The sequence below is a fragment of the Prionailurus bengalensis genome, chromosome E4 (assembly GCF_016509475.1).
Source record: "Prionailurus bengalensis isolate Pbe53 chromosome E4, Fcat_Pben_1.1_paternal_pri, whole genome shotgun sequence".
Taxonomy (NCBI): domain Eukaryota; kingdom Metazoa; phylum Chordata; class Mammalia; order Carnivora; family Felidae; genus Prionailurus; species Prionailurus bengalensis.
Window position 1 is genome coordinate 69,087,486 of NC_057360.1, and position 26,626 is coordinate 69,114,111.

At 53.0% G+C, this 26,626-nt stretch overlaps 3 protein-coding genes across 5 annotated transcripts; all 3 read left to right on the top strand.

The window, feature by feature from the left end:
* The first annotated feature begins 4,290 nt into the window (after positions 1-4,290).
* S100A2 (S100 calcium binding protein A2) lies at positions 4,291-6,890 on the top strand. Of its 2 annotated transcripts, none has more exons than XM_043567919.1 (3): positions 4,291-4,402; positions 5,690-5,837; positions 6,651-6,890. In XM_043567919.1, exons 2-3 carry the CDS (start codon positions 5,697-5,699, stop codon positions 6,801-6,803), a joined length of 294 nt encoding a protein of 97 aa, XP_043423854.1. In that variant the 5' UTR covers positions 4,291-4,402; positions 5,690-5,696; the 3' UTR covers positions 6,804-6,890. The 2 variants fall into 2 exon arrangements, with proteins under 2 accessions (XP_043423854.1, XP_043423855.1); XM_043567920.1 differs by having other exon boundaries at positions 6,654-6,890.
* Positions 6,891-20,087: 13,197 nt separating this feature from the next.
* Positions 20,088-21,017, top strand: LOC122475816 (protein S100-A3-like; the record flags this gene model as incomplete). The annotated part of the gene is made up of 2 exons (XM_043567921.1): positions 20,088-20,318; positions 20,687-21,017. Coding segments are annotated over 2 exons (396 nt in total), but the record flags the coding sequence as incomplete, so codon positions are not given.
* Positions 21,018-22,341: 1,324 nt separating this feature from the next.
* Positions 22,342-24,806, top strand: LOC122475783 (protein S100-A4). Of its 2 annotated transcripts, XM_043567883.1 has the most exons (3): positions 22,342-22,470; positions 23,375-23,530; positions 24,509-24,806. In XM_043567883.1, the coding sequence occupies exons 2-3, from the start codon at positions 23,390-23,392 to the stop codon at positions 24,671-24,673; spliced, it is 306 nt and encodes a 101-aa protein (XP_043423818.1). In that variant the 5' UTR covers positions 22,342-22,470; positions 23,375-23,389; the 3' UTR covers positions 24,674-24,806. The 2 variants fall into 2 exon arrangements, with proteins under 2 accessions (XP_043423818.1, XP_043423816.1); XM_043567881.1 differs by lacking the exon at positions 22,342-22,470 and having other exon boundaries at positions 23,152-23,530.
* The last annotated feature ends 1,820 nt before the right edge of the window (positions 24,807-26,626 follow it).

Consider the following 26,626-nt stretch of genomic DNA (forward strand, 5'->3'; position numbering starts at 1 on the left):
CTAGAAGGTTGAGGGGGGCAGATACAGCCTGGTCTGGAAATGTGGTGTTGAAGGAAGGGGGGAGGACGGTGGCAATGAGGGACACCACTGGCCATTCGCTAGACATCTGCTCTGCATCAGACACTGGGGACACTGGGAATGAACGATACTCATTCTATTTGTCAGCAGCCCAGGCTAGTGGGGGAGACGCATAAAGAAACAGTCTCATAAAAGTTGCTGTTGTGGGGAAGGGGCCAGAAGAACCCCTAAAAACTACGTGCGTATGCGCTCTAGCATTTGGGGAGGCTGGAGAGCAGAATCGGGTGGTGCACAGAGGAGGTGATCTTTGAGCGACAGGGGACAAACCAAGATAATGAATGGCTTAGGAAGGGCCCTCAGGCATGGGAGCCTGTGGCCTGTGCGTCAGCGAGCTTGGTCCCCGGGGAAGGCGTGTCGTGCTTGGTGGCCTTCTCCTCAAAGTTATAAGACATCATTATGTTTTCACCTGAGGGGTTACATGCTCAGATTTGAATTTAGGAAGATCAGCCTGGCAGAGCTGAGAAGGGGTTGGAGCAGGGGCAGGGGCAGGGGCAGGGGCAGGGTGGGAGGGGAGTCCAGCTGTGCGTACAGCGGCTCAGGAACGGTGACGTGACAGCAGCTCAGGCAGTGACAGAGATGAGTGGTATTGAGTAGGCAGGTGGCCTGACCACCATCTGGAGGGCAGTGAGGGGGAAGCAGGAGGCTAGGAGGACAGCCAGCTTTCATCAGGTGGATGGTGGTGTTATTTGTGGCCAAGAGGGGTCCTAAGGGAGGTGGGAGGTCCAGTGAAGGCTTCTTTTAAGCTTGCTTAAAATAGAGGCCGAGTGCAATTGGAGGCAAGAGAAAAGGGGTGGTTGGAGATGCCAGACCAGAGCAGGTGCGGGATATGGGCCCCTGGGCACTGGTGAAGTTGAGAAGTGAGTCCAAGAGGCTAGGGGTGGGTGTGGGGAGAGAATGGCAGAGAGACCGAGGGTGGTCGGCGTGGAAATTGGAAGGTTAGCACTCTCGGGGTTCTTAATGATTGGGGCTTATAGAGGGAGTTTACCATTTGACCACCTATGTGCAAGCCGTATCTTGTTAATTGTGTGAACTTGGGCAAACTTCCCTGAGCCTCAGTTTCCTCCGTTGTCAAGTGGGTGAGATTGTACCAGCTTCCCGGGATGGTGGTGTAAATTAAATGGAATAATACGCCGAGATCGCCTTGGCACCTGTGCCCGGTAACCTCAGCCCCGCACCCCTCCAGCACGAGCTCATTGCGTGGTGGGATCATCAGGCTTTCTGGTGCCGACTATGCGAACAGGGGTAGTTAGACAAATTATTCAATGCAGTTTGTTATGAGAAAATATTTCAAAGTTTATTTTGGGGGGTAGAAGGATAATAGATGTTTGTGGTGAAAGGGTGGAGGCTCGGAGGAGTGGTGGCCCTGGCGGGGGTCTCACGGTGGGCCCACGGCCCCAACCCTGCAGCCGTTTTTCTTTCTGCCAAACGGCCCTGGGGAAAGGGGTGTGTGGGCACAGCTGGTCAGTGCCCAGCCCCTCACCCCAGGCTCTTCATCCAGCTTCCGTCAGAAGTCCGCCTGTGCTGCTCAGCAGGCTGTCCAGGGAACACCTTGCAAGTCAGGCAGGTGTGAGGGTGTGGGTGTGAGAAGGCCCCTTGGAGGTGAGTCAGCACTGCCTCCTCCTGGGTGAGTCAGGAGAAGGGCAGGTAAGGGCTGGGGAACAGGTCAGGTGGGAGGCAGGACGTGGAGCAGGGAGGGACCAGCCCGCAATGACAGGTCTCAACCACCAGGGGGCAGGAGCCAGGCGGGGAAAGCTAGCCACCCCGGGGGCCGGTCGCCTGCGGCTGCAGAGCTGGGAGGAGGGGAAGCCTGGACCCAGCATCTCAGGCTGGGACGGGCAGAGTCACTGCCAGGGACGTGCCCAAGGCCCGGCGGTGCCCGCTGCCCGGTTGTGACCGGCTTCTCTGCCTTCAGGGCTACGGGGAGGATATGGACCGGGGTTGGACCCTGGGGCCGTTCTATTCAATTCTCCTGTTCTGCTGACTGGGAGGGAGTTGCTCAGGTCACACTGTGCGTTAGTGCAAATTAATGTCCCAGCTCAGGAATACAGCCACTTGCTGGGCCCCATCCCGGCCTGGCCTGCTGCTTAGGGACAGGTGTCCCGGTGCTGACCCTGGCTGTGAGCTGCTCTCAGCTCTCACATCCCCTCACAGTCCCTCTGTTTCTGTGGCTTTCTGACCTTCTCTCCCAGCTTCCAGGTCCCTGTCCCTGCCGCTGGGGGAGCGTGCTCAGCTGCCTCCCCAGGGGTTTGTGGCTGTTTTCTAGCCCAGTGTCTCTGTGCCACTCCTGGGATCTGGAGAAGTTTTGATTTGGTAGCAGAACCAATGGTGTGATGTTGGGAGGTGAGAACGCCCCTTGGCTCCTAAATACTATCCCAGTGGGGGGCTCCCCAGGGCCCCCCATGGCTTTGAGTAACCACAAGCACTGGTTGGGTGTGGGTGAGACCCTTTGTTCCTGCAGGAACGGGTAAGACCCAGTCCCTGCCCAATGAGCTCACCATGTGGGGGTGAGGGCAAGAGAAGACAAGCCCTCAAGTGATTCAACCGGGGCAGACTGTCTAGCGCGCAAGGACAAAAGGAGCCCGTGTGTGGGACAGCAGGTAGATGTGGAGTCTGGCTGGGCCTGGGAACCCTCCATGGAGTAGGTGGCATCTAACCAGACTTTGAGAGAGCGTTGGGGTTTTGGCAGGAGGACAGGTGGGGAGCAGGGGTGAGCAGAAGCGATGGGTCTCAGCGCACCGGGGGACGATGGGCAGGCAGTTAGGGTGTGTGCAGAGGAGGCCGGAAAGCAGGGTGGGGGGCAGAGTCCACGCACGTCACTGCCAGGCTTGGCGGAGAAGGCGTGGGCACCACTGCCACGTCTGAGCCCCATGTGAGCGGGTCCGGAGTGAAAACAGACAAAGTGCTTTGAAAGACAGTGGGCCTTACCCTTGGGGTGAGAGACTTTATTTCAGGCTTTATGTGACATAGTTTGACAGGGAGGAGCAGTAGCATGAGGGGTCCAAGTGCTTTGGACAGGAGGGGACACTGGGTGGCTGTGCAAATATGTGGGTTCCAAGGCCCGGCCTCACCTGCACGGTTCAGGCTGCCCCAAGTCCCATGGTGACCCCCGGAAGAAAGCAGCCTGGTTTCCCTCTGATCCTGTCAGCCCCTGGCCCCAGCTCCTCTGCGCTGTCTACCTCAAAGCTCCCAGGGTGGGCCCCGCGCAGGGTCTCCTCCCAGGCTGGGTAGGGGTTTCCGCCGCTGCCCTGGCCTCCAGGGAGTAGGCTGGTGTCGCTGAGTCACTGCCTGGGCATCTGGGCCTGGAAGGGTGGGTGAGTCACCTAGGACGGGGGGGGGGGGGGGGGGGGGGGGCGCTGGGGGAGGGGAAGAGGCTTCGGGACATCTGGAGGAGGGAGGGGAGATGGGCCGGCAGGAAGGGCGGTGCCCACACGGGTGGGGGGAGAGGGGGAGCTTGGGAGGGGGCAGCAAGAAGCCAGCTCTTCCCGGAGAGCCCCTCCCCTGGGCTGGGTCCCGAACGCCCCCGCGGCGTGTTTGCCTCTCTCTGGGCAAGGGGAGGAGTCTGCAGGGATGGGGTGTGGGAGGGCGGAGGCCCGCCCGGGGCCCCTCCTCACTCACCCACCCTCGGAGCTGGAGAAGGGCGCCAAGGTTTCCCTTCTCCCTTCCAAACCTGCAGGGGCTTCCTTACTGCGCACTCGGGCTACTGGTGTCCCTCCCTGCCTTCCTGCCTCCTTCCAGTCGCCTCCCTACCCAAAGGGGGCCTGTCAAGGTGTTTTCAGGCACATGCTTCCCTCATTACCTCACCGAGGAGAATTGTGCCGCCAGCTCTGAAGCTTCCCTGCCCCGCCCCAGTCAGCTCGAACACACGCGCGTGTGCACACATGCGTGCTCGCACACTCAACACACACACACACACACACACACACACACACGAGGTCTGGGAAGTCCCTGGGTGCCTGTAGCCTGACTCACACATGAGCTGTGACTCGAAGGCCTGTGGCCTAAGAGCAAGGCTGGCGTGAGTCTCTAGGCCCACAAACAGGGGCTATCTCCCCTCACCCTGGGTGCTGGCTGCCCCTTCCCCATGGTGCCTCCCAGCCCCCTCTGTGGCCTAGAAGGGGCCTTCTCTTCTGGCTGGCAGGCTGGGTTGGAGCTAGCAGTCTCTGGGAGGGAGGGGGCCAGTAGGGAGTGGGTGGGGGTGGCAGGAGGCCAGGCTTTGGCGGGATCAGGTTAGGGCAGGTTGGGGGCCAGTGGGGCGGGATATAAACCCCACTGTACGCACCTGGCCCTTGGCTTTCCTTCCAGAACCTCTCTGCCATCTGGTCTGGTGAGTGTGTCTGTCCTGCTGAGGGCTGGTTAGGAGGCCCCCTGGGTCTCCACCTTGTTCCTTTGTCTTAATCTTTGTCTCCATAGTTGCTTTTCTCATTCAGGGCCTCTCCCTTTGGGTGACCTTCTGTGAAGTGTCTGATTGAGGGCTTTTTCCAGGTTCCTCTGTGAGGTCTCATTTAGGGGTTACTCTGTGGCCTTCTCTTAGGTCTCACGGTTTGGGCATCTCAGTCTAGAGACCCTTCTTGGGGGCCTTGGCCCAGGAATATGACATGTGTGTGGGTGCTTTAATGAGAGTCCTGAGTTTGTTTGGTTTTGTTTTTTGTTTTTGCAAAGTCCAGGATTCTAGCAAGACTAAGGGACAAGGGCCAGGGATGTCAAGTGTGTGGGCTGCCTGGGTCCCTGTCCTGTGTAGTTTCATAGCTCTGCCTTCCGCCCCTTCCCATTTCCTCTGCCTTGAGAGCTAGCAGGATGGGCCCAGGGCTGTCCTTGCCCCTGACACCAGCTACTGTGGCCTCACCCCAGGACACCCTCTAAGCCTCCCGGGGCTGCTCAGAGCATTCTCAGAGGCAGAGCCTTGGAAAAGATGACCTCTCAGTTCTGTCCTTGTGATCCTGGTGCACAGGACACGCAATTTCTTTAATTCCAATCCCAATAGGACGCTCCCTGGTTCCACATCCAATAGAGACAGCACCCCCTGGCTCAGAGGTCTCCAGTGTGATGGGAAATACATCCCTCTGAGAGTCCCGTGTCCAGTGGAGGAAACATACTTGCCCGAGGGCGTTTCCAGTCTCACCCCCCCCCCCCCCAGCCTTAGGAGTCCCTTGTCTTGAGGGGTGGGGGTGGGGGGCGGAAGTGTTTCCTCAGGGAAGCTCATACCCTGGGTTGCAGCCATGGCTACTGCCAGAGCCCAGTGAGCCCCCACTCACTGGCTCATGGAGAGGCCACCTCCCCAGTGCTGGCCTGTGGAAGGGGCTCCATAGAGAGGACCCAAGTGGGACTCCAGCCACCTTGCCATTTCCCTTCCCACAGACAGAGTAGGGAGCCCTGCCCTCAGGGGTGTGCCACAAGTGTGACCAGAGTAGACATGAGGCCCCTCCCTTGGTGACTTCCAAACACAGGGGAAGGTTTAGCATCTGTCCATAGTGGGCCCTGCCTAGGAAGGCCCTGTCTCCGGGGCGATGTGGAGAGGGGTTTGGAGATGAGATGGAGTTTAGGACACAAGGGCAGGTGGGTCCCCCTGGCTGGGCTGAAGTTGTCTCCATCACCTGCAATCCTATGGCCCCAGATCCAAGATGTCCAGTCCCCTGGAGCAGGCACTGGCTGTGATGGTCACCACCTTCCACAAGTACTCAGGCCAAGAGGGTGACAAGTTCAAGCTGAGTAAGGCGGAGATGAAGGCACTTCTGCACCAGGAGCTGCCCAGCTTTGTTGGGGTGAGTGGGGCCAGCTGGTGGGAGGGTCCTGCTGACCAAACATGGGGTACAGCCTTGCCGAGGGGGTGAGGCCCAAGTGTGAGTGTCCTATCGCTGCTGTCCCTGCAGCTTGCCACAGGATGGGTGTGTGTGCTGTCAGGGCCCTCGGCATCCATCTGTCCAACCCCCTCCCTGAATTGAACAAACCAGAGCCCAGAGAGGGGGAAATGACTGGCCCAAGAGCCCACAGTTCTGTCAATCTTAGTTTCCATATTATGTGCCAAACTAAGAAGGTGTATAGGGACAGAAAAGCCCAGCTAACACATGTACCCTGGGACATTTTGCAGAAAAATGCAGTCAACTTTCAGTTGACCCCTCACCTGTCCCATAGTGACTCCTGGATAATTACGAAGTCAGGTCTAAGGCTTTGAACTTGTGAGGCATGGCCTTTTTTTCCTTTCAAATTTGTTTTTGGTTAAAATTTTCTAATTTTGTTTCACTTTGGCAGGTATTAAAAAGTTTTCCTTTTCTGAATTCAGAAATTTTTAGTTTCTTCATGAGCAAAATGGGGGTAGTGATAATGCCTACCTCGCTGGGCCCAGGGAATCCTGGCATGTTCCTCACTCCCAGCGGTGAGCACTGGAGACCTTCCCCGATGAACACCCAGCTACCTGTCCTCATTCACAGGGCCCCTTTGTAGCTTCCAGGGGCTCCCTGCCCACCACTTGCCTGCTGCCCAGTGCAGACAGAGGGCTGGGCTCTGACCAGTAAGTGTGTGTTTGACGCAGGGATGTGTGGAAAGCAACCTGCTGAGTCTTTCCCTCTTGCTTTCAGGAGAAGGTGGATGAGGAGGGCTTGAAGAAGCTGATGGGAGACCTGGATGAGAACAGTGACCAGCAGGTGGACTTCCAGGAGTACGCTGTTTTTCTGGCCCTGGTCACTATCATGTGCAATGACTTCTTCCAGGACTCCCCAGACCGGCCCTGAAGCAAAGCTCTCACTCTACCAGGGGCCTGATGGGCCCACGAGGACTCTCCTTACCCTTTTGTACTCAATAAACTTTTCTGTTGATCATCTTTTACTTGCTCATTGATGCCCTATACCCTGGCTGGCTCAGTTGGGGTGCCGGAAAATGAGGTCTTCCTTAGATCCCACCCCCTCTGGGCCCTGACTTTTCTGGAAATCTCACCAAGGCCAGAGCTGTGCCTTAGGTCCCAGACTTTGGGATTCCAAATACTGGTAAAAATTTGAGATAGTTTGCTGAAGTTTCCACCCCCCCCCAATGACGATATTAAAAGGGGCAAAACCATCTACCATTGCTGTCATTTCATGAAAAGAAAGTCCCAACAAAGAAGGATATAACTTCAGAACAAAGGACAGACCTTGACATTCAATACTATGAACAATCAGTTGTACTGGAATCAGCTCAAGAGGCATCAGTTAGTCTCATCCACCTGGCAGACCTTTGCATTGAGGACTTCTGTCAGGTTGCAGGCCACAGGCAGTGGCCCTATTTCAGCAAAGCTGTATTTCTTTTGATATTTGCTCTTAGATTGGCTCTAGTTTGAGTTCATTCTTCTTCTGTGTGTCTCTACTGAAAACTACCAGGTGCTACTTCATATCAACATCCTGATTTTTTTCTACCGTTTTCCCTAAACTTGTAGCAAGGTTGCCATCTGTTCTGCACACTGTGGTGCATCAGGTGACAGCCAAATGCTTTGCCACCTGCTAACAAAGTCACTGACTTTCCAGCGGGCAAAGGTGAGGTCCTCATATTTATTCTTTCTCTCTTCAATTAATTACACATGTTAGGCTCTCTCTCTCTCTCTTTTAGTGGATCCCATTTCTAGTTACCAAATTCTCTACCAGTTACGACTGTATTCAGTTGTAAGGCACAGGAAACCTAACAATGGCATAAAGAAATTTGCATTTAAGTGCCTTATAAAATAAGTCTGAGATTCAGAATTCAGACTCGGAGATGCTGTTCTGGCCCCCTATTGCTGCATTACATACCACCCAACACTTGGTAAATTAAAACAAATTTATTATCTCTCAAGGTTCTATAAGTAGACTGTAATCAGTCAATGGGGTTCTCATTTGGGACCTCTCATGCAGTTGAAGACAGATGTTGGGGCTGGAGTCATCAGAAAGTTCAAATTAATTCAGTTTCCAAGGTAGCTCACTCAATTACCCTGGCATTTGGCATGAGTTGTTAGCTGGGAGTCAGCTGGAATGCCTACCTGTGACCTCTCTATGTAGCTTGGGCTTCTCAGAACATGGCATCTAGGTTCTGAGAGGAAGTGTACCCAAAGTGAGCAGCTCAAGAGGCCCCAAAGAGGGCTATGAGGCTTTTTAAGATTTATCTCAGAAATCCAAGAGCGTCATTTCTGCTGCATTCTGTTGATCAAGTAAGTCATTATGCTGGCCCAGATTCAAGGAGAAGAGAATTAGGCCCCATCTTTTCATGTGAGGAGCAGTAGCATGAAGTTAACAGTGGCCATCTTTGGAGACTGTATACCATGGTCTGACTTCTAGCAACCATGTACAAAATGCAGTCACCTCCTTCCCCAAATCCACCTCATTAAGGCATCAATGTGAGGCCGAGGGGCTTGTCATCCATGTCAGGTCTGAATCTGGATGTCATCTCTGCATGTACCTCATCAAGAGTGGTTCTCCTTGACTTGAAGATCTATGAAGAACAGATTCAATACACAAAGGTGAGACAGGTAATAAATACTCCTAGTCAAAAAGAGTGGTGGTAGATTGAAGGCACAAAAGTGCCATTGGTCCATAGCAATTCTGAAATTGAGTCAGACACATGCCACCAGATTCTTGACTAGTGTCCAGTTCTGCTTCCTATAAGTGGTTCTTGGATCCACTCTCTTGGCTCTCGGTTTCATTTTCTTTAACTCTTTATTTTCTGTACGCAATGTCTGTGTTTGTAGCTAAGCGGCTTTCTCAGCCTTGGGCCTTCTGCCCAAGGAAGTCGATCACCCAAAGCTTCTTTTGTTTGAATTGTCTCTATCCCTTTCAGTCAAAGCTTATGTAATTCCTTTAAAAATGTTGTGGACTTGGGGTGCCTGCGTGGCTCAGTTGGTTAAGCCTCCGACTTCAGTTCAGGTCATGATCTCACAGTTTGTGGGTTCTGGCCCCATGTTGGGCTCTGTGCTGACAGATCAGAGCCTGGAGCCTGCTTCAGTTTTGTGTCTCCCACTCTCTTTTCCCCTCCCCCACTCATGCTTTGTCTTTCTCTCTCTCTCAAAAATAAATTTAAAAAACATTAAAAAATTTTTTAAAAAAGGAAAAAGGTTGTGGACTTCTTGTGTATCAACTTATAATTCACTTAATTAGACAAAAGCCACACTTAACAAATCTCTCTGAGACTGGTGCCTCCCTACCTTACACTGAGGGACAGGGAGCTGGGAGAAAGGCCCTCCTGTCTGAAAGGGTCTAAGAGGCACACTTCTTTCTTTCCTTTCCTTTTCTTTCCTCTTCTTTTCTTTTCTATCTTATCTTATTATCTTAAATACAATTTATTGTCAAGTTAGCTAATGTACAGTGTATACAGTGTGCCCTTAGCTTCAGCAGTAGATTCCCATGATTCATCACTTATGTACAATACCCAGTGCTCATCCCAACAAGTACTCCCCTAATGCCCATCACCCACTTTCCCCTCTCCCCTGCATCCCCCACCCGCAACCTCAGTTTGTTCTCTGTATTTAAGAGTCTTTTATGGTTTGCCTCCCTCTCTGTTTGAAACAATTTTTCCCCCTTCCCTTCCTCCATGGTCTTCTGTTAAGTTTCTCAAGTTCCACATATGAGTGAAAACACATGGTATCTGTCTTTCTCTGGCTGACTTATTTCACTTAGCATAATACTCTCCAGTTCCATCCACATTGTTGCAAATGGCAAGATTTAATTCTTTCTTGTTGCCAAGTAGATTCCATTGTATATATAAACCACATCTTCTTTATCCATTCATCAGTAGATGGACATTTAGACTCTTTCCATAATTTGGCTATTATTGATAGTACTGCTATAAACATTGGGGTGCATGTGCCCCTATGCATCAGCACTTCTGTATCCTTTGGATAAATTCCTAGTATTGCAATTGCTGGGTCATAGTGTAGTTCTATTTTTAATTTTTTGGGGGAACCTCCACACTGTTTTCCAGACTGGTTGCACCAGGTTGCATTCCCACCAACGATGCAAGAGGGTTCCCGTTTCTCCACATCCTCTGAAATTCCACATGTATTTTCCTGAATTGTTAATTTTAGCCATTCTGACTGGTGGGAGGTGGTATCTCAGTGTGGTTTTGATTTGTATTTCCTTGATGGTGAGCCATGTTGAACATCTTTTCATGTGTCTGTTGGCCATTTGGAGGTCTTCTTTGGAAAAGCGTCTGTTTGTATCTTCTACCCATTTCTTCACTGGATTATTTGTTTTTTGGGTGTTGTGTTTGGTAAGTTCTTTATAGATTTTTGGATACCAACCCTTTATCTGATATGTCATTTGCAAATATCTTCTCCCATTTTGTCGGTTGCCTTTTAATTTTGTTGATTGTTTCCTTTCCTGTGCAGAAGTTTTTTATCTTGATCAAGTCCCAATAGTTCGTTTTTGCTTTTACTTCCCTTGCCTTTGGAGATGTGTCAAGTAAGAAGTTGCTGCGGCTGAGGTCAAAGAGGTTGTTGCCTGTTTTCTCCTGTAGGGTTTTGATGGTTTCCTGTCTCACATTTAGGTCTTCATCCATTTTGAGTTTATTTTTGTATATGGTGTAAGAAAGTGGTCCAGTTTCATTCTTCTGCATGTTGCTGTCCAGTTCTCCCAGCACCATTTGCAAAGAGACATTTTTCCATTGGATACTCTTTCCTGCTTTGTCAAAGATTAGTTGGCCATACATTTGTGGACCTAATTCTGGGTTCTCTGTTCTATTCCACTGGTCTATGTGTCTGTTGTTGTGCCAATACCATACTGTCTTGATGATTACAACTTTGTAGTAGAGACTAAAGTCCCGTATTGTGATGCCTCCTGCTTTGGTTTTCCTTTTCAACACTACTTTGGCTATTTGGGGTCTTTTGTGGTTCCATAGAAGTTTTAGGATTGTTCTAGCTCTGAGGAAAATGCCAGTGCAATTTTGATTGGGATTGCACTGAACGTGTAGATTGCTTTGGACAGTATTGGCATTTTAACAATATTTGTTCTTCCAATCCATTGGCATGGAATGTTTTTGCATTTCTTTGTGTCTTCTTCAACTTCTTTCATAAATTTTCTATAGTTTTCAGCATATAAATCTTTTACATCTTTGGTCAGGTTTATTCATAGGTATTTTATGGTTCTCAGTGCAGTAGTAAATGGGACTGATTTCTTGATTTCTCTTTCTGTTGCTTCATTATTGGTGTATAGACATGCAACCGATTTCTGTACATTGACTTTGTATCCTGCGACTTTGCTGAATTCATGTATCAGTTCTAGCAGCTTTTTGGTGGAGTCTTTCGGGTTTTCCATGTAGAGTATTATGTCATCTGTGAAAAGTGAAAGCTTGACTTCTTTGCTAATTTAGATGGCTTTTATTTCATTTTGTTGTCTGATTGCTGAGGCTAGGACTTCCAACACTATGTGAAACAACAGTGGTGAGAGTGGACATCCCTGTCATGTTCCTGATCTCAGGGGGAAAGCTCTCAGTGTTTCCCCATTGAGGATGATATTAGCTGTGGACTTTTCATATATGGCTTTTATGATGTTATGTTCCTTCTATCCTCACTTTCTTGAGGGTTTTTTATTAATAAAGGATGCTGTATTTTGTCAAATGCTTTTTTCTGCATCTATTGACAGGATCATATGGTTCTTATCCTTTCTCTTATTAATGTGATGTATCACATTGATTGATTTGCGAATACTGAAACAGCCCTGCAGCCCAGGAATGAATTCCGCTTGATCATGGTGAATAATTCTCTTAACATGCTGTTGAATTTGATTTGCTAGTATCTTGTTGAGAATTTTTGCATCCATGTTCATCAGGGATATTGGCCTGTAATTCTCCTTTTTAGTGAGGTCTCTGTCTGGTTTGGGAATCCAGGTAATGCTGGCTTCAAAGAATGAGTCCACAAGTTTTCCTTCCATTTCTATTTTTTGGAACAGCTTGAGAAGAATAGGTATTAACTCTGCTTTAAATGTCACAGAATTTCCCTGGGAAGCCATTTGGTCCAGGACTCTCATTTGTTGGGAGATTTTTGATAACCGATTCAATTTCTTTGCTGATTATAGTCTGGTCACATTTTCTATTTCTTCCCATTTGAGTTTTGGTATTGTGTGGGTGTCTAAGGATTTGCCCATTTCTTCCAGGTTGTTCAGTTTGTTGGCATATAATTTTTCATAGTATTTTATATTTCCCTGATAATTGTTTGTATTTCTGAGGGATTGGTTGTAATAATTCCATTTTCGTGATTTTATCTATTTGGGTCCTCTCTCTTTTCTTTTTGAGAAGTCTGGCTTCTTTTCTTCTTTCAAAAAACCGGCTCTTAGATTCATTAATCTATTCTACTTTTTAAAAAATTCTATATTGTTTATTTCTGCTTCAATCTTTATTATTTCTCTTTTTCTGCTGGCTTTGGGGTTTCTTTGCTGCTTCTAGTTATTTTAGGTGTGCAGTTAGGTTTTATATTAGGGATTTTCCTCGTTTCTTGAGATAGGCCTGGATTGCAATGTATTTTCCTCTTAGGACTGCCTTTTCTGCATCCCAAAGTGTTTGGACTGTCGTGTTTTCATTTTCATTTGCTTCCACATATTTTAAAATTTCTTCTCTAATTGCCTGGTTGACCCATTCATTCTTTAGTAGGGTGTTCCTTAACCTCCATGCATTTTGGAGGTTTTCCAAACTTTTTCCTGTGGTTGATTTCAAGTTTCATAGCATTGTGATGTGAAAGTGTGCATGGTATGGGTATGATCTCAATTCTTTTATATTTATTGAGGGCTGTTTTGTGAGCCAGTATGTGGTCTATCTTGGAGAATGTTCCATGTGCACTGGAGAAGAATGTGTATTCTGCTGCTTTTGCGTGAAAAGAGGCACACTTCTAAAATTATTAGAAGCCAACTTGTTTATCTAGATCTATGAGACTTGTCCTTAAACCTTTTTAAGTCTCTACTTTGACTTCAGTTTTTCCCCGATCTCTTTTTATTGGCAAGACCCTGGATTTGATCTTTGTCCTGAAGCCATTTATTACTTCGAGAGCCATTTGCTGGCTGTAAAGATTGTTTGGGGCCCTCTATATTTCCTTTAAAAAGACTGAGTCTTTTAGTTCATCTCTTTCTTCTCATATCATATTTTATCATAGACATCCAGAAGAAGCAGGCACTTGCACATTCCACCTAAACCTCTCCTTAGCTAAACCCATGAGTTCATTAGGTGCTCTTTCTGTTTTCCATATTACCATAGACAGTAATGTTCCCAGACATTCCACTGCTACATAACAGGGGTCACTTTTCTTTAGCTTCAGTAACAATTTCCTCACGGTCCTTCCAGTTATTACGACTAACCTCCTGGAGGTCCGTGTAGCTTTCAGTCATTGCCTGGTCCCAAAGCCAATGACACGTGCTTCAGGTTTTTGTAATAGCAGCATCCCACTTTTGCAGGTCTTTGATGAAAGATTCAAGGAACCACCTCATGCTAACTTTCTACACTTTTTGTACCAATTCCTTTATCACTACATTTAGGTTTCCGTTTGGCCTGCATCCCAAGGTACATCAATGGACAATTAGACCAAATATTTTGTCATTTCATAACAAGGGTCCCGGCTTTCCAGCCTGCACATATTGGGTTCTCCTGTCTCTCTGTCTTCCCTCCTCTGCTTAGCCAATTCCACATTTTAGATTCTTTTACTTTAGAACTCCACTTTCAGATGTAAAATTGTCTATCCATTTGGAATTTATTCACCTATGAATTGCAGATAACCTGACCAATAATAGCGGCTTTAATTGTCTTATATAACAAGAAGTCTGGGGTGGGCAGTTCAGGGTTGGTTTAGGGGCACTAAGTGTCTTTTCATTTTTTTTCTTTTTTCTTTGTAACCTATAGTATATATGCTTTTCCCCTCTTGCATGCTGCTTCATGATCACAAGATGGCTGCTATAGCCCCAGGTTTCACTGTCCATGTTCCAGTCTGGAAGATAGAGGAAGGGTAAGATGCAGAAATCTTCCACTGAGATTTATTTTTGAGAAGAGAGAGACAGAGCATGAGTGGGGGAGGAGAGAGAAAGAGGGAGACACAGAATCTGAAACAGGCTCCAGAGTCTGAGCTGTCAGCACAGAGCCCGACACGGGGCTCAAACTCACGGACCGTGGGATCATGACCTGAGCCGAACTCAGACGCTTAACCGACTGAGCCACCCAGGTGCCCCGAGACTTTGCTTTTTTATTATGCAGGAAGTACTCTCTCCAGGTATTTCCACTTGCAACTCTTTGGTCATAACAATGAAATATGATGTAATATGGCTTAGCTGAAACCAAGTAGCTTTAGCTGGGTATGTTGACACGTTGAAAGAAAAAAAGTTAAAAAAAATTAAAAAAAATTTTTTTTAAAGTAGGCTTCATGCCCAGCATGGAGCCCAATGCAGGGTTGAACTCATGACCCTGAGTTCAAGACCTGACCTGAGGTCCAAAGTTGGATGCTTAACCAACTGAGCCACCCAGGCACCCCTAGGTTTTAGTAATAAGGAAAGAGAGGCTGGGCAGTTGCTTTCTTACTTTTCTTACTTCCATGGGAAAGTGTGATGCTTGCCAGACACTTAGGAGGAGCTCAGATGAGAGCCCCGAAGACGGAAGGGAGCTGAGGGAGAAGGTACAGGGGACAACCTGCTGGTTCTCATGCTTCTGCGTAACCATGTGTCTGGGCCAGCGAGGCAGGCTGGTCAGGCCCAGCGACAAGAAGACAGAAGCCTGCCTGCTACCATCTTGTAGGAGAGGGCCTGAGATGGAGAGAAACACTCCCACAGCTGCTCTCTCAGCCCCGTCACTAGACTCTCTCCACAGAGGAGGAAACAGGGAGGGAGCAGCGTCTGCAGTTCCTGGAGGTGTCCCTCCGCCCAGGCTCTCTGCTGGGCCTGTCGAGCACTGTCTCCTCGAGTCCTCACAACGGGTGGAAGAGGGCTGTGCTGGTAGTAACTGCACTTCCAAGAGGAGGGAATCGGGGCTGGGAGACTCGAATAAGGAGCAGTGCTGGGACTTGACCCCGGCCTGTAAGAAAGGCCTCACGTCTACAGGACACAGGATACTGGAGTCAAAGGTCTTCCTCCCCTTCTTCTGGCTACGTCCAATGCCTTGGGGTTTGTGTGAAGGCAAGGGGACTTGGGTGATGTGAGAGTAAGTGAGATGATTCATTTTCAGAAATACCAAATAAAGCTGTGCTGTCTAGTTACCAATAGGTTTACAACCTATTGGAAATATGTATGAACCCCATCCCCCCAAACAATAGAGTCCCAAAGCCTTAGACATATCACTTTCTGGTTCTTCTTCCCCTCTCCATTTTGCCGGCTTTGCAATGAGCATGAGCCAAAGAACTGGAGTCTCTGCCTCACCTCAAGGAATGTACATTTGTTCCAATCAGACTACTTTTGGTCTTATGTGGGCACAGGTGACTTCTGGGTAAGGCTGTAACCTCTGTCGTGCTCAGCCAATGAGGAACCGGGGGAGGCACTTACCTCTGTAGTGCTCAGCCAATGAGGAACCAGGGGAGGCACTTACCTCTGTAGTGCTCAGCCAATGAGGAACCAGGGGAAGGACTTCACACTAGGAGGTAAGTTGCTGTAACTGCCCCGAGCTTGCCTGTCCATCAGACCTGCTCTTGCAAGAATGTTGGTTAAAGCCTTGCTTCACTGTGTTGTAAGTCTCCATGTTCCCTCCTTTGATTGGGTCAGTGGGTTTATTTCTCACAGGGGAGCAGAGTCCAGACCTTCTTGGTCTCTTGATTCTGAATCAAGGGGAAACCCGACTCACTTGGTGGTGGTCTGATTGCTCACGATGGATCCTGGCTTCTGCTGGGACTCAGTTCCCCATTCTTGGACTGTTTTGGCTGGTGGAGACTGGCCTCAGATGGCTGGGCATTAAATGGGGCTAATTTCTTTTGCTTCTGAGCATTTGACACACTAACAAACACCAGACTTACCTAGCTGGTCGCAAGAATCCTCTCACAAAATCTCTGCTGAGGCAGAGCAGGAGGGTCCAGAAAATGGCACTGTTCAGAGGACCGTTGGCCAAGTTACTTCCCACCTGCTCTTGGAGCTACAGCTGGAAGGAGAGCCCCAGGAGAGCCTCACCTCCTCTCGGGGATTGCTGCCGCCTCAGCCTTTGCTCTTTTGGGTCTACCCTTGACAGCCTATTGACCCTCCAAGAAAGAGGTACTGGAGTCAAAGGTGGCTTCTGAGACCGGGGAATGACTGAAATGGGGCTCCCCATGCTCCTAGCTTCAGGTCACATGATCTCTCCACCAACTCACTGCTCCCATCTGGGAAGTGGGCACAACTGGCATTGACTTGGCCATCAAAAGCGGTAGCAGGTCTAAGCCCCACAGGCTCTCCTTGGTCTCAGTTCAGACATCCCCAGCAAAGGTTTCTCTGGCTGCAGCCCCAGTAATCAAACATTCCCTCCTCACCTCCCCACAGGTGGCTTAGATGATGAGCAATAACTCGCATCAGAGGGACAACAGCTCATGGCTCCGTGGGGCTCGGGGACTGGGAGTGCTTACCCTGTCCCTTGGGCCCAGGTCCTTCTGGAACAAGCACTTGCATATCCAGGTGCTCTTTATTTCTCCTTGAGGTGAAGAACCAGACACTGACCTTCAGAGGGCAATGCAATTTCCCAAGAGCCTTTCAAAGGCTGTGGTGATAATAGTGGGGGCAGTGGAGGGGGAGGAGGAGAAGGAGAGAGAAGGGGAGAGGAAGGAGAAGGGGGAGGGCATGGGGAGGGGGGAGGGGGAGGGAGAAAAGAAGAGGGGGGAGGGGAGGAAAGGAGAGGGGGAGGGAAGGGGGGCGAGGGGAAGGGAGGGAGAAGGGAGGAGAGATGGAGGGAGAGGGAGGGAAAGGGAGGGGGGAGGGAAGGGGAGGGGGAGGGGGACAAGGAAAGGGGAGGCAGGGAAAGGGAGGGGAGGGGAGGGTGAGGAGGGCAGGGAGGGGGGGCAGGGAGAGGGAGGGGAAGGGGAGGGAGAGGAGGGGGAGGGTCAGTGCTGTAGGAAGTCCTTCCAGGTCAGAGGGCATCTCTCCCACCCTCCCACCCACAGGTGGGGCAGAGACTCACCTTCTAGATGTGCTGCCGTCCTCAGCAGCAGGCTCCACGCCTGCATCACCAGCTGTGGTGAGGGCTCCAAGGCACAGAATCAAGTGGACCGTGGAGGCTGGGGAAGGAGGAGCATCCAGGGAGCTGTGCCCGCCTCCCGGGTGAGCGCCCGCCCCTCCCCCGCAGCGGACAAACAGGCGCAGCCTCACTCAGGAAAAGGGGCCACAGGCTGAGGACCCCGCACTCGGTGCCAGCCCGCCACCCCCCTTTCCCTTGGCACGGATACCACCAACCTGGCCTACGTTTGTTTGTTGTCACCTGTGTCCCCCATTTGGTTGTCATCGCCACAGAGCCAGGACGAATCTGTCTTGTTTCTGAGCACACCCACGGTGCCTCAGACAGGTGACTTAAATAGTTACATGAATAATGAGTGGCTCTTAGGCCTGCCACTTGTTAGGTATGTGACCTCAGGCAAGTTACCTACCTCTCAGTTAACATCTGTGCCCTGACTATGAGCAGGTGCTGTGTGTGCGTTTTGTACACACGGAGTGACATAAGCCCCGAAGGAATCCCATGAAGTAGCCACCATTATTACCCTTGATCCGCAACAGATAGGGATGTGAGGCCCAGAGGGGTGGGGTGACCCTGCTTCAGCTCTGCCGGCAAGGCAGGGGTCTCACAGGCTGGAGTCAGTGAGTGGCCTGGAATTGGATTATCTGCTGGTCCCCACTTCTGTCCCCCCTGCTCCTCATAACCTTCCTTGTCTATAAAACAGGGCTAATCACAGCTCTCCCTTCCCTCCCCTGCTTGTTCCCTTCACCTGCAGGGGCTGAGTCCTCAAGGAGAGGATGCCCAGGCTGGGCCTGGATGCTGGGCGCCCTGGCTGAGGTCAAGGTGTCGTGAGATCTGGGGCTGCCTCCACAAACAATAGGGCTTCTTTGGAGGCCTGGGTGCTGCTCTCCTCTCCCCCTTCCCACCCTCCTCTGGGTGTTGGGCTCTCGTGCTGTGAAACAGGGAGGGGTCTCTCAGGCTGGGGCATGCATGAGGGCACAGAGAAGTGATATGGAGGGATTTCCACGTCTGATAATATGGTGCTTTGTGCCTGCTCCAGCTAAAAATAACAAAAAATGCTGGATAGAATTAAAAAATAACATGTTTCAAAGCAATGAAGAGCTCACAGGGCAGTAAGAGAACGCTGAGTCCCAGAGGTGAGCAGGACACCAGGGCCCCTCATGCCCTGAGAGCACTGGCCCCACTAAGCCAAAAGGACCTTTGGTTTCACAGTCTGTGGAGTGAGGAAGACAGAGCCTGAAGCCCAGCGTTCGTTGAGGAGAGGAGACACAGGGGCAGCCCCCATGATGCTGGGACCCCAAAGGGCTCCACACTCCAGCTAGAGCCAGAGGAAACCCAGCCCCACCCCATCGGACCCTCCCGGAACGGAGGGCAGGACACAGACCTCAGGCTGTACGCACGGGGGGCCGTGCAGGGTCTGAGGTCACTCGCAGCACTTGGGGGCCGTGGGGGCCGCAGAGGAGTCAGCATGACCGTGGAAGGGCTCTGGCGGCAACTTGCCCTTCCTCTTCCTCCAGGCCCGCTGAAGAAGGTCTCACACGGGGGAGAGCCGTTCACAGCTGAAAGTGACCAAGGACACTGATCCAGAGGCCAGGCAGGGAGGGTGTCTCATACCTCAGTGTCCTCACTTGTAAATAGGGGGGGCTAAGCAGATGTCTCCAAGATCCCCTTTGGCACAGGGGTTCCCTAGGGGTGAGGCTAAGTGTGCCCCCACTTTGCATGCTTCTAGGGTGCTTGTTCAGAGTGAAGAGGTGGGGACAGATGTGAGGGGTTAGCCTATCTCCTCCAACGGGCGCTGGAAGATCAGGGGTGGGGTGCTGCGCCCGGTCCCCAACTCTGGGGGCAGGCAATGAGGGGGTAGTGTCTGTGGCCCAGACTTGGCCTTTGATGTGTGCATGGATGGGGGGGTAGTGGGGCTGGTAATAAGGGCCGCCAGGGCAGGAGGCAGGGGAGCCCCTGGGGGCCTCCTCAGCTTGACCTACTTGGGCCCCCATAATTGCTTCCTTCCTTCCATGGGAGAGTACAAATAGGGATGTCCTGTCTCTTGCCTCCTACAGCTGAAACTCACCAGTGGTGAGTGCCAGCTGCTTGGGTCCTGCCCTGGATTGGGTGTTGGGCAGTTCGGGGTCTGTCTCCTGGCCCAGGTCTGGGTCTGGGGGCAGAGTGATGAGCACAGCAGGGACCAGAGAGGTGAGGGCAGTCAGATATGGTGGGCTCAGGGGTTCTTTGTACACTCAGGGGTGTGCAGAGCTGAGGTCTGCAGGGGTGGGGGACGCGGGCTAAAAGCACTGGTGTTGGCTCCCTTTCCACGTTGTCCCCCCCCCCCCCACCCCCTTCCTGCTGAAGCCTGAGACAGGCCAGGGCTACGCCGGGAAGAGGAATCCCTCCAGTGTCCAGGCACCCAGCTTCTGAAAGATCAAGTGCGGTGGCACCAGCCCGGCTGGCAGGAGCCCCGAAGGGCCGCTGAGCACCTCTGAGGTTGCTATTTCCTGGGCTTGTGGCCCTTTCCTCTACTGAGAACCCAGACACCCTGCGCCACAGGGCTGTCACAAAGGGATGGCAGCCCCCAGCCATGCGCGCCTCTCACTCCACAGGGCCCAGCAGAGGGGAATCAGGGAGAGAGAAGGAGCTGGGATCCTTTAGGCCAGGGGGCTGTGTATCTCATGGGGTGGTTGGGGCTGAGCCCTTCCTGGGTGTCAGGGATGCCCAAAGGCAGAGAACTGGGGAGTCCTCAGGGATCCCCAGTATGGGGGTGCAGCCAGGGGACAGGGCACTCTCCCTGAGAAGTGTGCGGTGATGTTAGGGAAACGAGACCTCTGCCGGGAGAATAACAGTGGGGGCAGTAGGGGGAAAATCAGAAGGAGCCGGAGAGCTTAAGGGAGAGGGCTGCTCAGAGGAGGTGGAGCTTGTGGGGCTGGAAGCCGAGTGGAGATTAAGACAGGACTGGGAGCAGACCCTGGGAAGCGCAGAGGGCAGAGGTGCCCTGGGCCTCTGGTGTGAGTCAGCCCTTGTTCTCCCACAGTGAGGATGGCCACACCTCTGGAGCAGGCATTGGCTACAGTCGTGAGCACCTTCCGGAAATACGCAGAGCTCTCCGGGGCAAGCACGGGCTCTGCCAGGCAGGGCTCAAGGAGCTGCTACAGAAGGAGCTGCCCACCTGGACCCCGGCGAGACCCCTGGGGGCCCAGGCTGCAGGGCAGCACTGCCTGGACTCTGCAGAGGCAGAGCTGGGGACAAGCCCCCGGCAGGTGGGGTACAGGCGAGGCCGTGGGCCCCTGAGTTCTCATCCGTGTTTCGGGAAGACAGTCACTGGACCTGCTGCTTTGCAGGGCTGCTGGGAGGACTGGTTCACAGCACCGTGGAGAGTTCCTGACACATAGTAGGCCCTCAGCAGCCAGCAGGGGGGTCTGAGAAGGAGGGTTCAGGGGGCACTGAGGTTCAGGGGAGGTGTGGGACCGCCCAGGAGGGGAGGGTGGGGTGGTGGCACGCTCTGTCCTCAACCTTGCCCCCCCCCCCCCCCCCCGCCACTGCACAGATGGGGCTCCGAGAGGGTGTCTACAGTGAGTTCATGAGCGTCCTGGACACCGACAAGGACCGCAAGGTGGACTTTGTGGAGTACGTGCGCTCCCTGGCCTGCCTCTGCACTTTCTGCCATGACTACTTCAAGGACGTGACCCCCGTGACCCCCTGCTCCCAGTAGGCTCTGCTCCTGAGGACAGGGGTCTGCTCAGGCAGGACCTGTCCCCCCACCCCCGTCCTGCACCTCCAGCATCCCAGCTAGAGAGTCACAGAGCTGCTGCTCCCTCCCACGGCCGTGACTGTGGTGGGGAAGGGCACATTCAGCCCCTAATAAAGTGCTGGTGTCACTTGGTCTGGTTTGCTGCTTCTGGGAGGACAGCTGGGGCCTGGGGCAGAGTCTTCCCTTCTCTCTGGTCTCAGGGCAGGTGTCAGCTTGGCAGCAGCCTGGTCTCCAGCTCTGGCAAGAGCGGTGGGGTCAATACAAGGACAGCGTCCAGGGGCTTTGGGGGGTTCTCTTTCTCCGTCTCTCTGGGGTCTTTGGAAGACCGCTGTGCTCACCACTGTACCACCAACGCTCTCTGGGGTCTTTGAAGAAGAAGCTCCCTTGGGCTGCCAAGGAGGACGCCAGGGCATCCGTTCCCTGGGGACAGAGCTCAGTCCTCTGTGAGGCCGCTCTGAGGAGGAGGGTAGGGGTGGGGCGTAGGGGTGCGGCGGGCTTGTCCCTGCCTGGCTATGGGAGTCCAGAGAGCAGAACTAATAGGATTAGGGTGTCTGAGGTCTGACTGGGGTACTGCTCCTGGCCAGGGAGGCATGCCGTGCCCTGCATTGGAGGGGGAAGGGGACGCCTGGAGACAGACCCCACCCCTGAGGCTGTAGCCACGTGAAGGTCAATTCGGGTTCGTACCGCACTGAGAAGCTGACCCCATTCCCTGCCTTCCTTGTTTTGTGGGATTGCTCCTTTAACTTTGCACCCCACCGTGCATGCTTCACCTTAACACCATCCCAACTCCAGATGCCCCCTCCCCACCACTCTGGGTAGCTGCAGTCCATCCCTCAGCCCTGCACCCGGCTCCCACTCCATCACCGCCTCAGCCCGGACCTTCGTCCACTGACATGCCTGGGATGGTCCCAGCAGTGACTTTGGGTGTTGGCCTGTTCCTCCTCCAGACTCCCAGCTCCTGCCCTGGGCCTCACTCAGCATGTCAGAGAACCCTCTAGAGAGGGGAAAGGCAGCACGGGCACTGAGCCTGGGTGCCCCCCCCCCCCCCATAGTTCCCGGGCAGCCACATTTCTAGGGCAAATTTTGTTTAAGGCTTTATTTAATTTATCCTTTTAAGCAGGCTCCACGCCCAGTGTGGGATCACACAACCCCGAGATCGAGAGTGGCACACTCTACCATCTGAGCCAGCCGGGCGCATTTCCAGGGCAATGTCTCGCTCACCACCCCGTACCCCCTTTTCTAGGTGCCCAGTGGGACCACTTCCTCCCTGGCCCCCACACCCACGGCACAGACTTCTTCTGGCTCCTGAAAACTCAGGTTGTGCTGGGCCACTGGGGGGGTGCCCACTCTCCTGAGAGCCCTGCCTGTGTGGGCTCCCCATTGTCCAGTGTGCCAACCCAGGGCAGGGAGCTGGGTTTCCAGCAGGGCTGGTGGAGGGGCCGCAGGAGGACTGTCTCTCCCTCTTCCCCAACCCCTGCCATGGGCAGGGCCTGACCAGGGTATAAATAGCACAGACCGCTGGGCTCTCCCCACTCTTCCTCTCTTCTCACCCTCTCTTCTCGTCTCTTCCTCTTGGCCTGGTGAGTCGTGGCCTCCCAACTAGCACACAAGGGTGTCAGGCCGAGGCTGGGGCAGGACACAAGGGTGTCAGGCTGAGGCTGGGGCAGGCTGGGCAGAAGGAGCGGCTGGTGGGGGCCAGGTGTGCTAAATGGGTCCAGTGTGAGATTCCGATGCAGAGGCCCTGGGGTGTGTGTGTGGATGTGCGTGCACCTGTGTGCATGCATGTGCAAGAGGGAAAAAAAAAACCCACACAAAAAAGAAGTGCAGGTGGCTGGATCTGACCTAGCTGAGCGGTACTGAGATGCTGGCTTTTGCACATGCTGTTGCTGTAGTATGTGATGGTGTGTGTGTGGCATGTGGGTGTGCACATCGGCTTGTGTTTGTTGGTTGCACAAGCCTGCGTGTGCACACTCGAGTGTGGGGAGCCAAGTGAAGGCAACTGTGGCAGTTTGGTCGTGTCCTCTGAGCTTCTGCCCTGCACCCGGCAGCCCAGCCAGAGGCAGCTCGCCTCCCCTCCCCTCCCCTGCATCCCTGCCCCCGCCACTTCACCCTGCCCCTCCCTACTCTAGGGCTTGGTCGCTGGTTTTTTCCGCTGCAGGCCCCTGGGCAGGCCTCCAGCAGCACCAGGGTGCGGCTGCTGTGGTCACGGGAGGCCTGAGTGAGGGGTGGAGCCGTCTGGTCTGTTCGAGAGGCCCAGCCTGAGGGAGGCTGGGGAGTTTGCTGCCTGAAGCATCCGCTTCCCACTGTGCACCTTCCCCACCAGGAGCTGAGCCCCACCGTTCTGGGGTCCTCCTCTGGTGGCAGCAGAGTGTCATCAAGTGCTCCCTGAGGGATGGGAGTGGGATGAGACATTCTGACATTCTGAACACAAAGTTGAGGGTGCGGATGGGGAAGATAAGGGTGTCTCTGGGACCCTGTCCTCAGATCCTGACTGCCACCATGGCGTACCCCCTGGAGAAGGCTCTGGATGTGATGGTGTCCACCTTCCACAAATACTCTGGCAAGGAGGGTGACAAGTTCAAGCTCAACAAGTCAGAGCTAAAGGAGCTGCTGACCCGGGAGCTGCCCAGCTTCTTAGGGGTGAGTGGCCACTGCCTGGGAGTAGGCCCCATGTGCCCCCTTCCCCACAGAGGAGGGGCAAGGCCTGGGTGGGGGCTGTAGCCACAGCAGGCATCTGTCACCGAGATGGGGAAGTTGGGGCAGAGAGCTTGCCCTGACGGCTTGGTTGGAAACACACTGAGCACCTACCACTCTCTTCCTAGAGCCCAGCAGGAAGAGGGCTGGGAATGAACAGGTAGGTTTCGGACCAGACTCTGCCAGGTGCTTTGCACAGCTTAACTGAAGGGAAACAAAAGCTCAGAGAGGCTAAATAACTTCCTAAGGTAGGCAGAGTGCAAAGCCGAGACCCACGAGTCAGGACTGTCCTGTTGCCATCAGTCCAGCAATGAACAATTTTTGAGTCTGGCTTGTGAATGTGAAGACACAGTTATGGAGACACATGCTTACTGTGCCCCCCTCCCCCCGCCCCCAGCAATCACAGCTCCCATCTATATCAAACTTTATGCAGTTTATGCGTTACTTTCTAGGTGCCTGAATAGCTCAGTAGGTCAAGCATCTGACTCTTGATTTCAGCTCGGTCATGATCTCATGGTTTGAGGGTTCAAGCTCCGCATTGGGCTCCGTGCTGAGTGTGGAGTCTGGTTGTTATTCTCTCTCTCCCTCGGCCCCTCCCCCCACTCGTGGTGTTCCCCCCCCCCAATAAACAAATAAACATTGTACATTTACTTTCGTGACTATTGTCCGACTGGATTCTTGAAACAACCTTGGGGAAGACACTGCGGTCCCCCTCTCCAGCTGCACCCGGGTACTCAGACTTCCTCACCCCTCGGGTTGACCTTCTGTGGCCCCAGCTTAGCCCCTGAGAGCCCAGAGCAGAGCGCCCAGGGCAGGCCTCCTGGGAGTGGCTGCACTCCTGTGCCCCCATCTGGAGATGGAACCCTGGTCTGCACTCGGCTCCATCCAGGCTTTGTGGTTCTACCTGTCGCCCCTTCCTTGCAGAAAAGGACGGATGATGCGGCCTTTCAGAGACTGATGAGCAACTTGGACAGCAACAAGGACAATGAAGTGGACTTCCAGGAGTACTGTGTCTTCCTGTCCTGTGTCGCCATGATGTGCAACGAGTTCTTTGAAGGCTTCCCGGATAAGCAGCCCCGGAAGAAGTGAATGCCCGTCATGCGGGTGGGGGGCCTGCCAGCTGGGGTCTCACCTGTTGGCAGTGGCCACAGGGCCTCACCCTGGCTCCAGCAGGTGTGTGCACGATGTGGATAAGTTCAATAAAGATTCTTGGAAGCTTTGAGGCTGACGGTCTGAGACTCTGAGTATGGGTGGGAGTTGAGGGGCATGTGGGGGTGGGGAGCCCTGGCTGTTGGCAGCTGTTTTGTGCGGAGCCAACTAGTGAAGGAAGGAAGGGGTGAGTGGAAGGGCGTCCATGTGTATGTGTGCGTGATGGAATTGACTAAGGGGCCGAGGGCAAGGAAAAAACCCTCTGAGACTTGGAACACCCCAGCTGGGGGGTCTTGGCCAGCGCACTGTCTCCTCCCACCCCAGCCTCACCTCTGGAGGGACTGAAGGTCACATCTGCTTCTGGCTGGGGTCTGGAATGGAGTTTGGGCATGCCTGGGTCGGGGGGCGGGGGGAGGGCTGAATCAGGAGGGCCCTGCCCTGCCAGGCCCTGCCACCCTTGGGAGGCCACACCATTGCAGCAGGCTGAGGATATCACCCTCTCAACCTTTGTTCCTGCCCCCAAAACCGTGGGCTGAGGGCTGTTATCACTTAGGATCCTGGTCCTTCAGAGAAGGACAAAGGGCCTCAAAGGGGTGACAGGAGGGTGGAAGTGAGGGGGTTGGGGGGTGACCATAATTTTTGAGATGAAATTCCAGACACATGATCTGATAAATGAAATGGGAATTTTCCTTCCCCCAGAAAATATCAGTCATGATGTTCCTTCCCTTCGGATTAAAGGCTGGTGGGTAACTGACCCCACACTGCTGGCCGCCTGGGTGGTCTGGGGGGCCTTTCAGAAGGAGGCGGGTAAAGGTCGTGTCCAGCAACAGGGGATTTTGGTTTTCTCAACCTTTCAAGCTTTCCCCTTTCTTCTCATTACATTATGTTTTTCTCTCAAGTGTCAGAGGAGTGGGGCAGGTGACTCAGATGTTCCCTGAGTGTGACTGCAGAGGCCCGGGTAGGATTTTGGTCCAGGAAGAAGCCTGCCTCCTCCCCCTCTGTCTCCCCCTGGCTGCCGTCTGCCCTCCGGGGAGCCTTCTCCTGGATCATCTCTCTGCTTCGGAAACTCCTGTTGCTCAGTGACCAGTCCCTGTGGGCCTCTGCAGGCCTGCCAGCTGGGGCGGGGGTGGGGGCAGCAAGGAACACCCAGGCAGGCCAGGGGGAGGCTGTGGCACCAACAGGCACGAGCCCCTAATCGGCCAGCTCTGCTCTCAGAGAGAGAGAGGGAGAACAGAGGGGGGAATGATGTCCCTCCTGCGATTCAGGCAGCTCCCCTTGACTCTTGCCCCATTCATTCCTGCACCCTGAACCTGTTTCCTCAATCCGCAGCCTCTACCCATCACTGGGCCCTAACTCTTCCTGGGTCCCTTCCCTGTCCCTGATTCTAAGTCTCTGACAATTCTTTCCCACGAACACGAATGAAGTTTAGAAGAAATCATTCATTTAAAAGCCCTTTAAAAACCTTAGGCTCCATACTTGCTAATGACCTTGACCACGCCCTTGGCAGGAAACATCTTCCCTTCTGACCCATCTCAAGGTGTATCTGCTCTGCTCCTGGTGTAGGTGGGAGGGCCCCAATGTGGAGAGTGACTAGGGCATGAGGAGATACGCTGTTTTTGGCCCATGCTTCCTGGCTCTTTTTTCCAGGGATTTTGGTTTCTCTTCCATCCTGTTGTCCCATCAGATTGTGAGTGGTGATCTGTGGTTGGGAAAACAAAGTTTCTGGGACTGACGATGTGTGTGCCGTGATGAACCCTACATGCTCCCTTCCCCTCTGTTTGGAAACCAGGAAGGTACTGGCAGAGGGGTTTCTCCCCAGCCCCATCCCAAGAGGCTCTGACTCCGGCCTTCTTAGGTCCCTGCCCTTCTCATTGGCTCTTTCCTTCCCCTGGT

What these genes read in the sequence shown, in the direction of transcription:
- S100A2 (XM_043567919.1), top strand. Translation starts at nt 5,697, where the DNA reads ATGTCCAGTCCCCTGGAGCAGGCACTGGCTGTGATGGTCACCACCTTC. An exon ending in AGCTGCCCAGCTTTGTTGGG is followed by an intron (nt 5,838 to 6,650) that starts GTGAGTGGGGCC and finishes TCTTGCTTTCAG; the next exon opens with GAGAAGGTGGATGAGGAGGG.
- LOC122475783 (XM_043567881.1), top strand. Translation starts at nt 23,294, where the DNA reads ATGAGACATTCTGACATTCTGAACACAAAGTTGAGGGTGCGGATGGGG. An exon ending in AGCTGCCCAGCTTCTTAGGG is followed by an intron (nt 23,531 to 24,508) that starts GTGAGTGGCCAC and finishes CCTTCCTTGCAG; the next exon opens with AAAAGGACGGATGATGCGGC.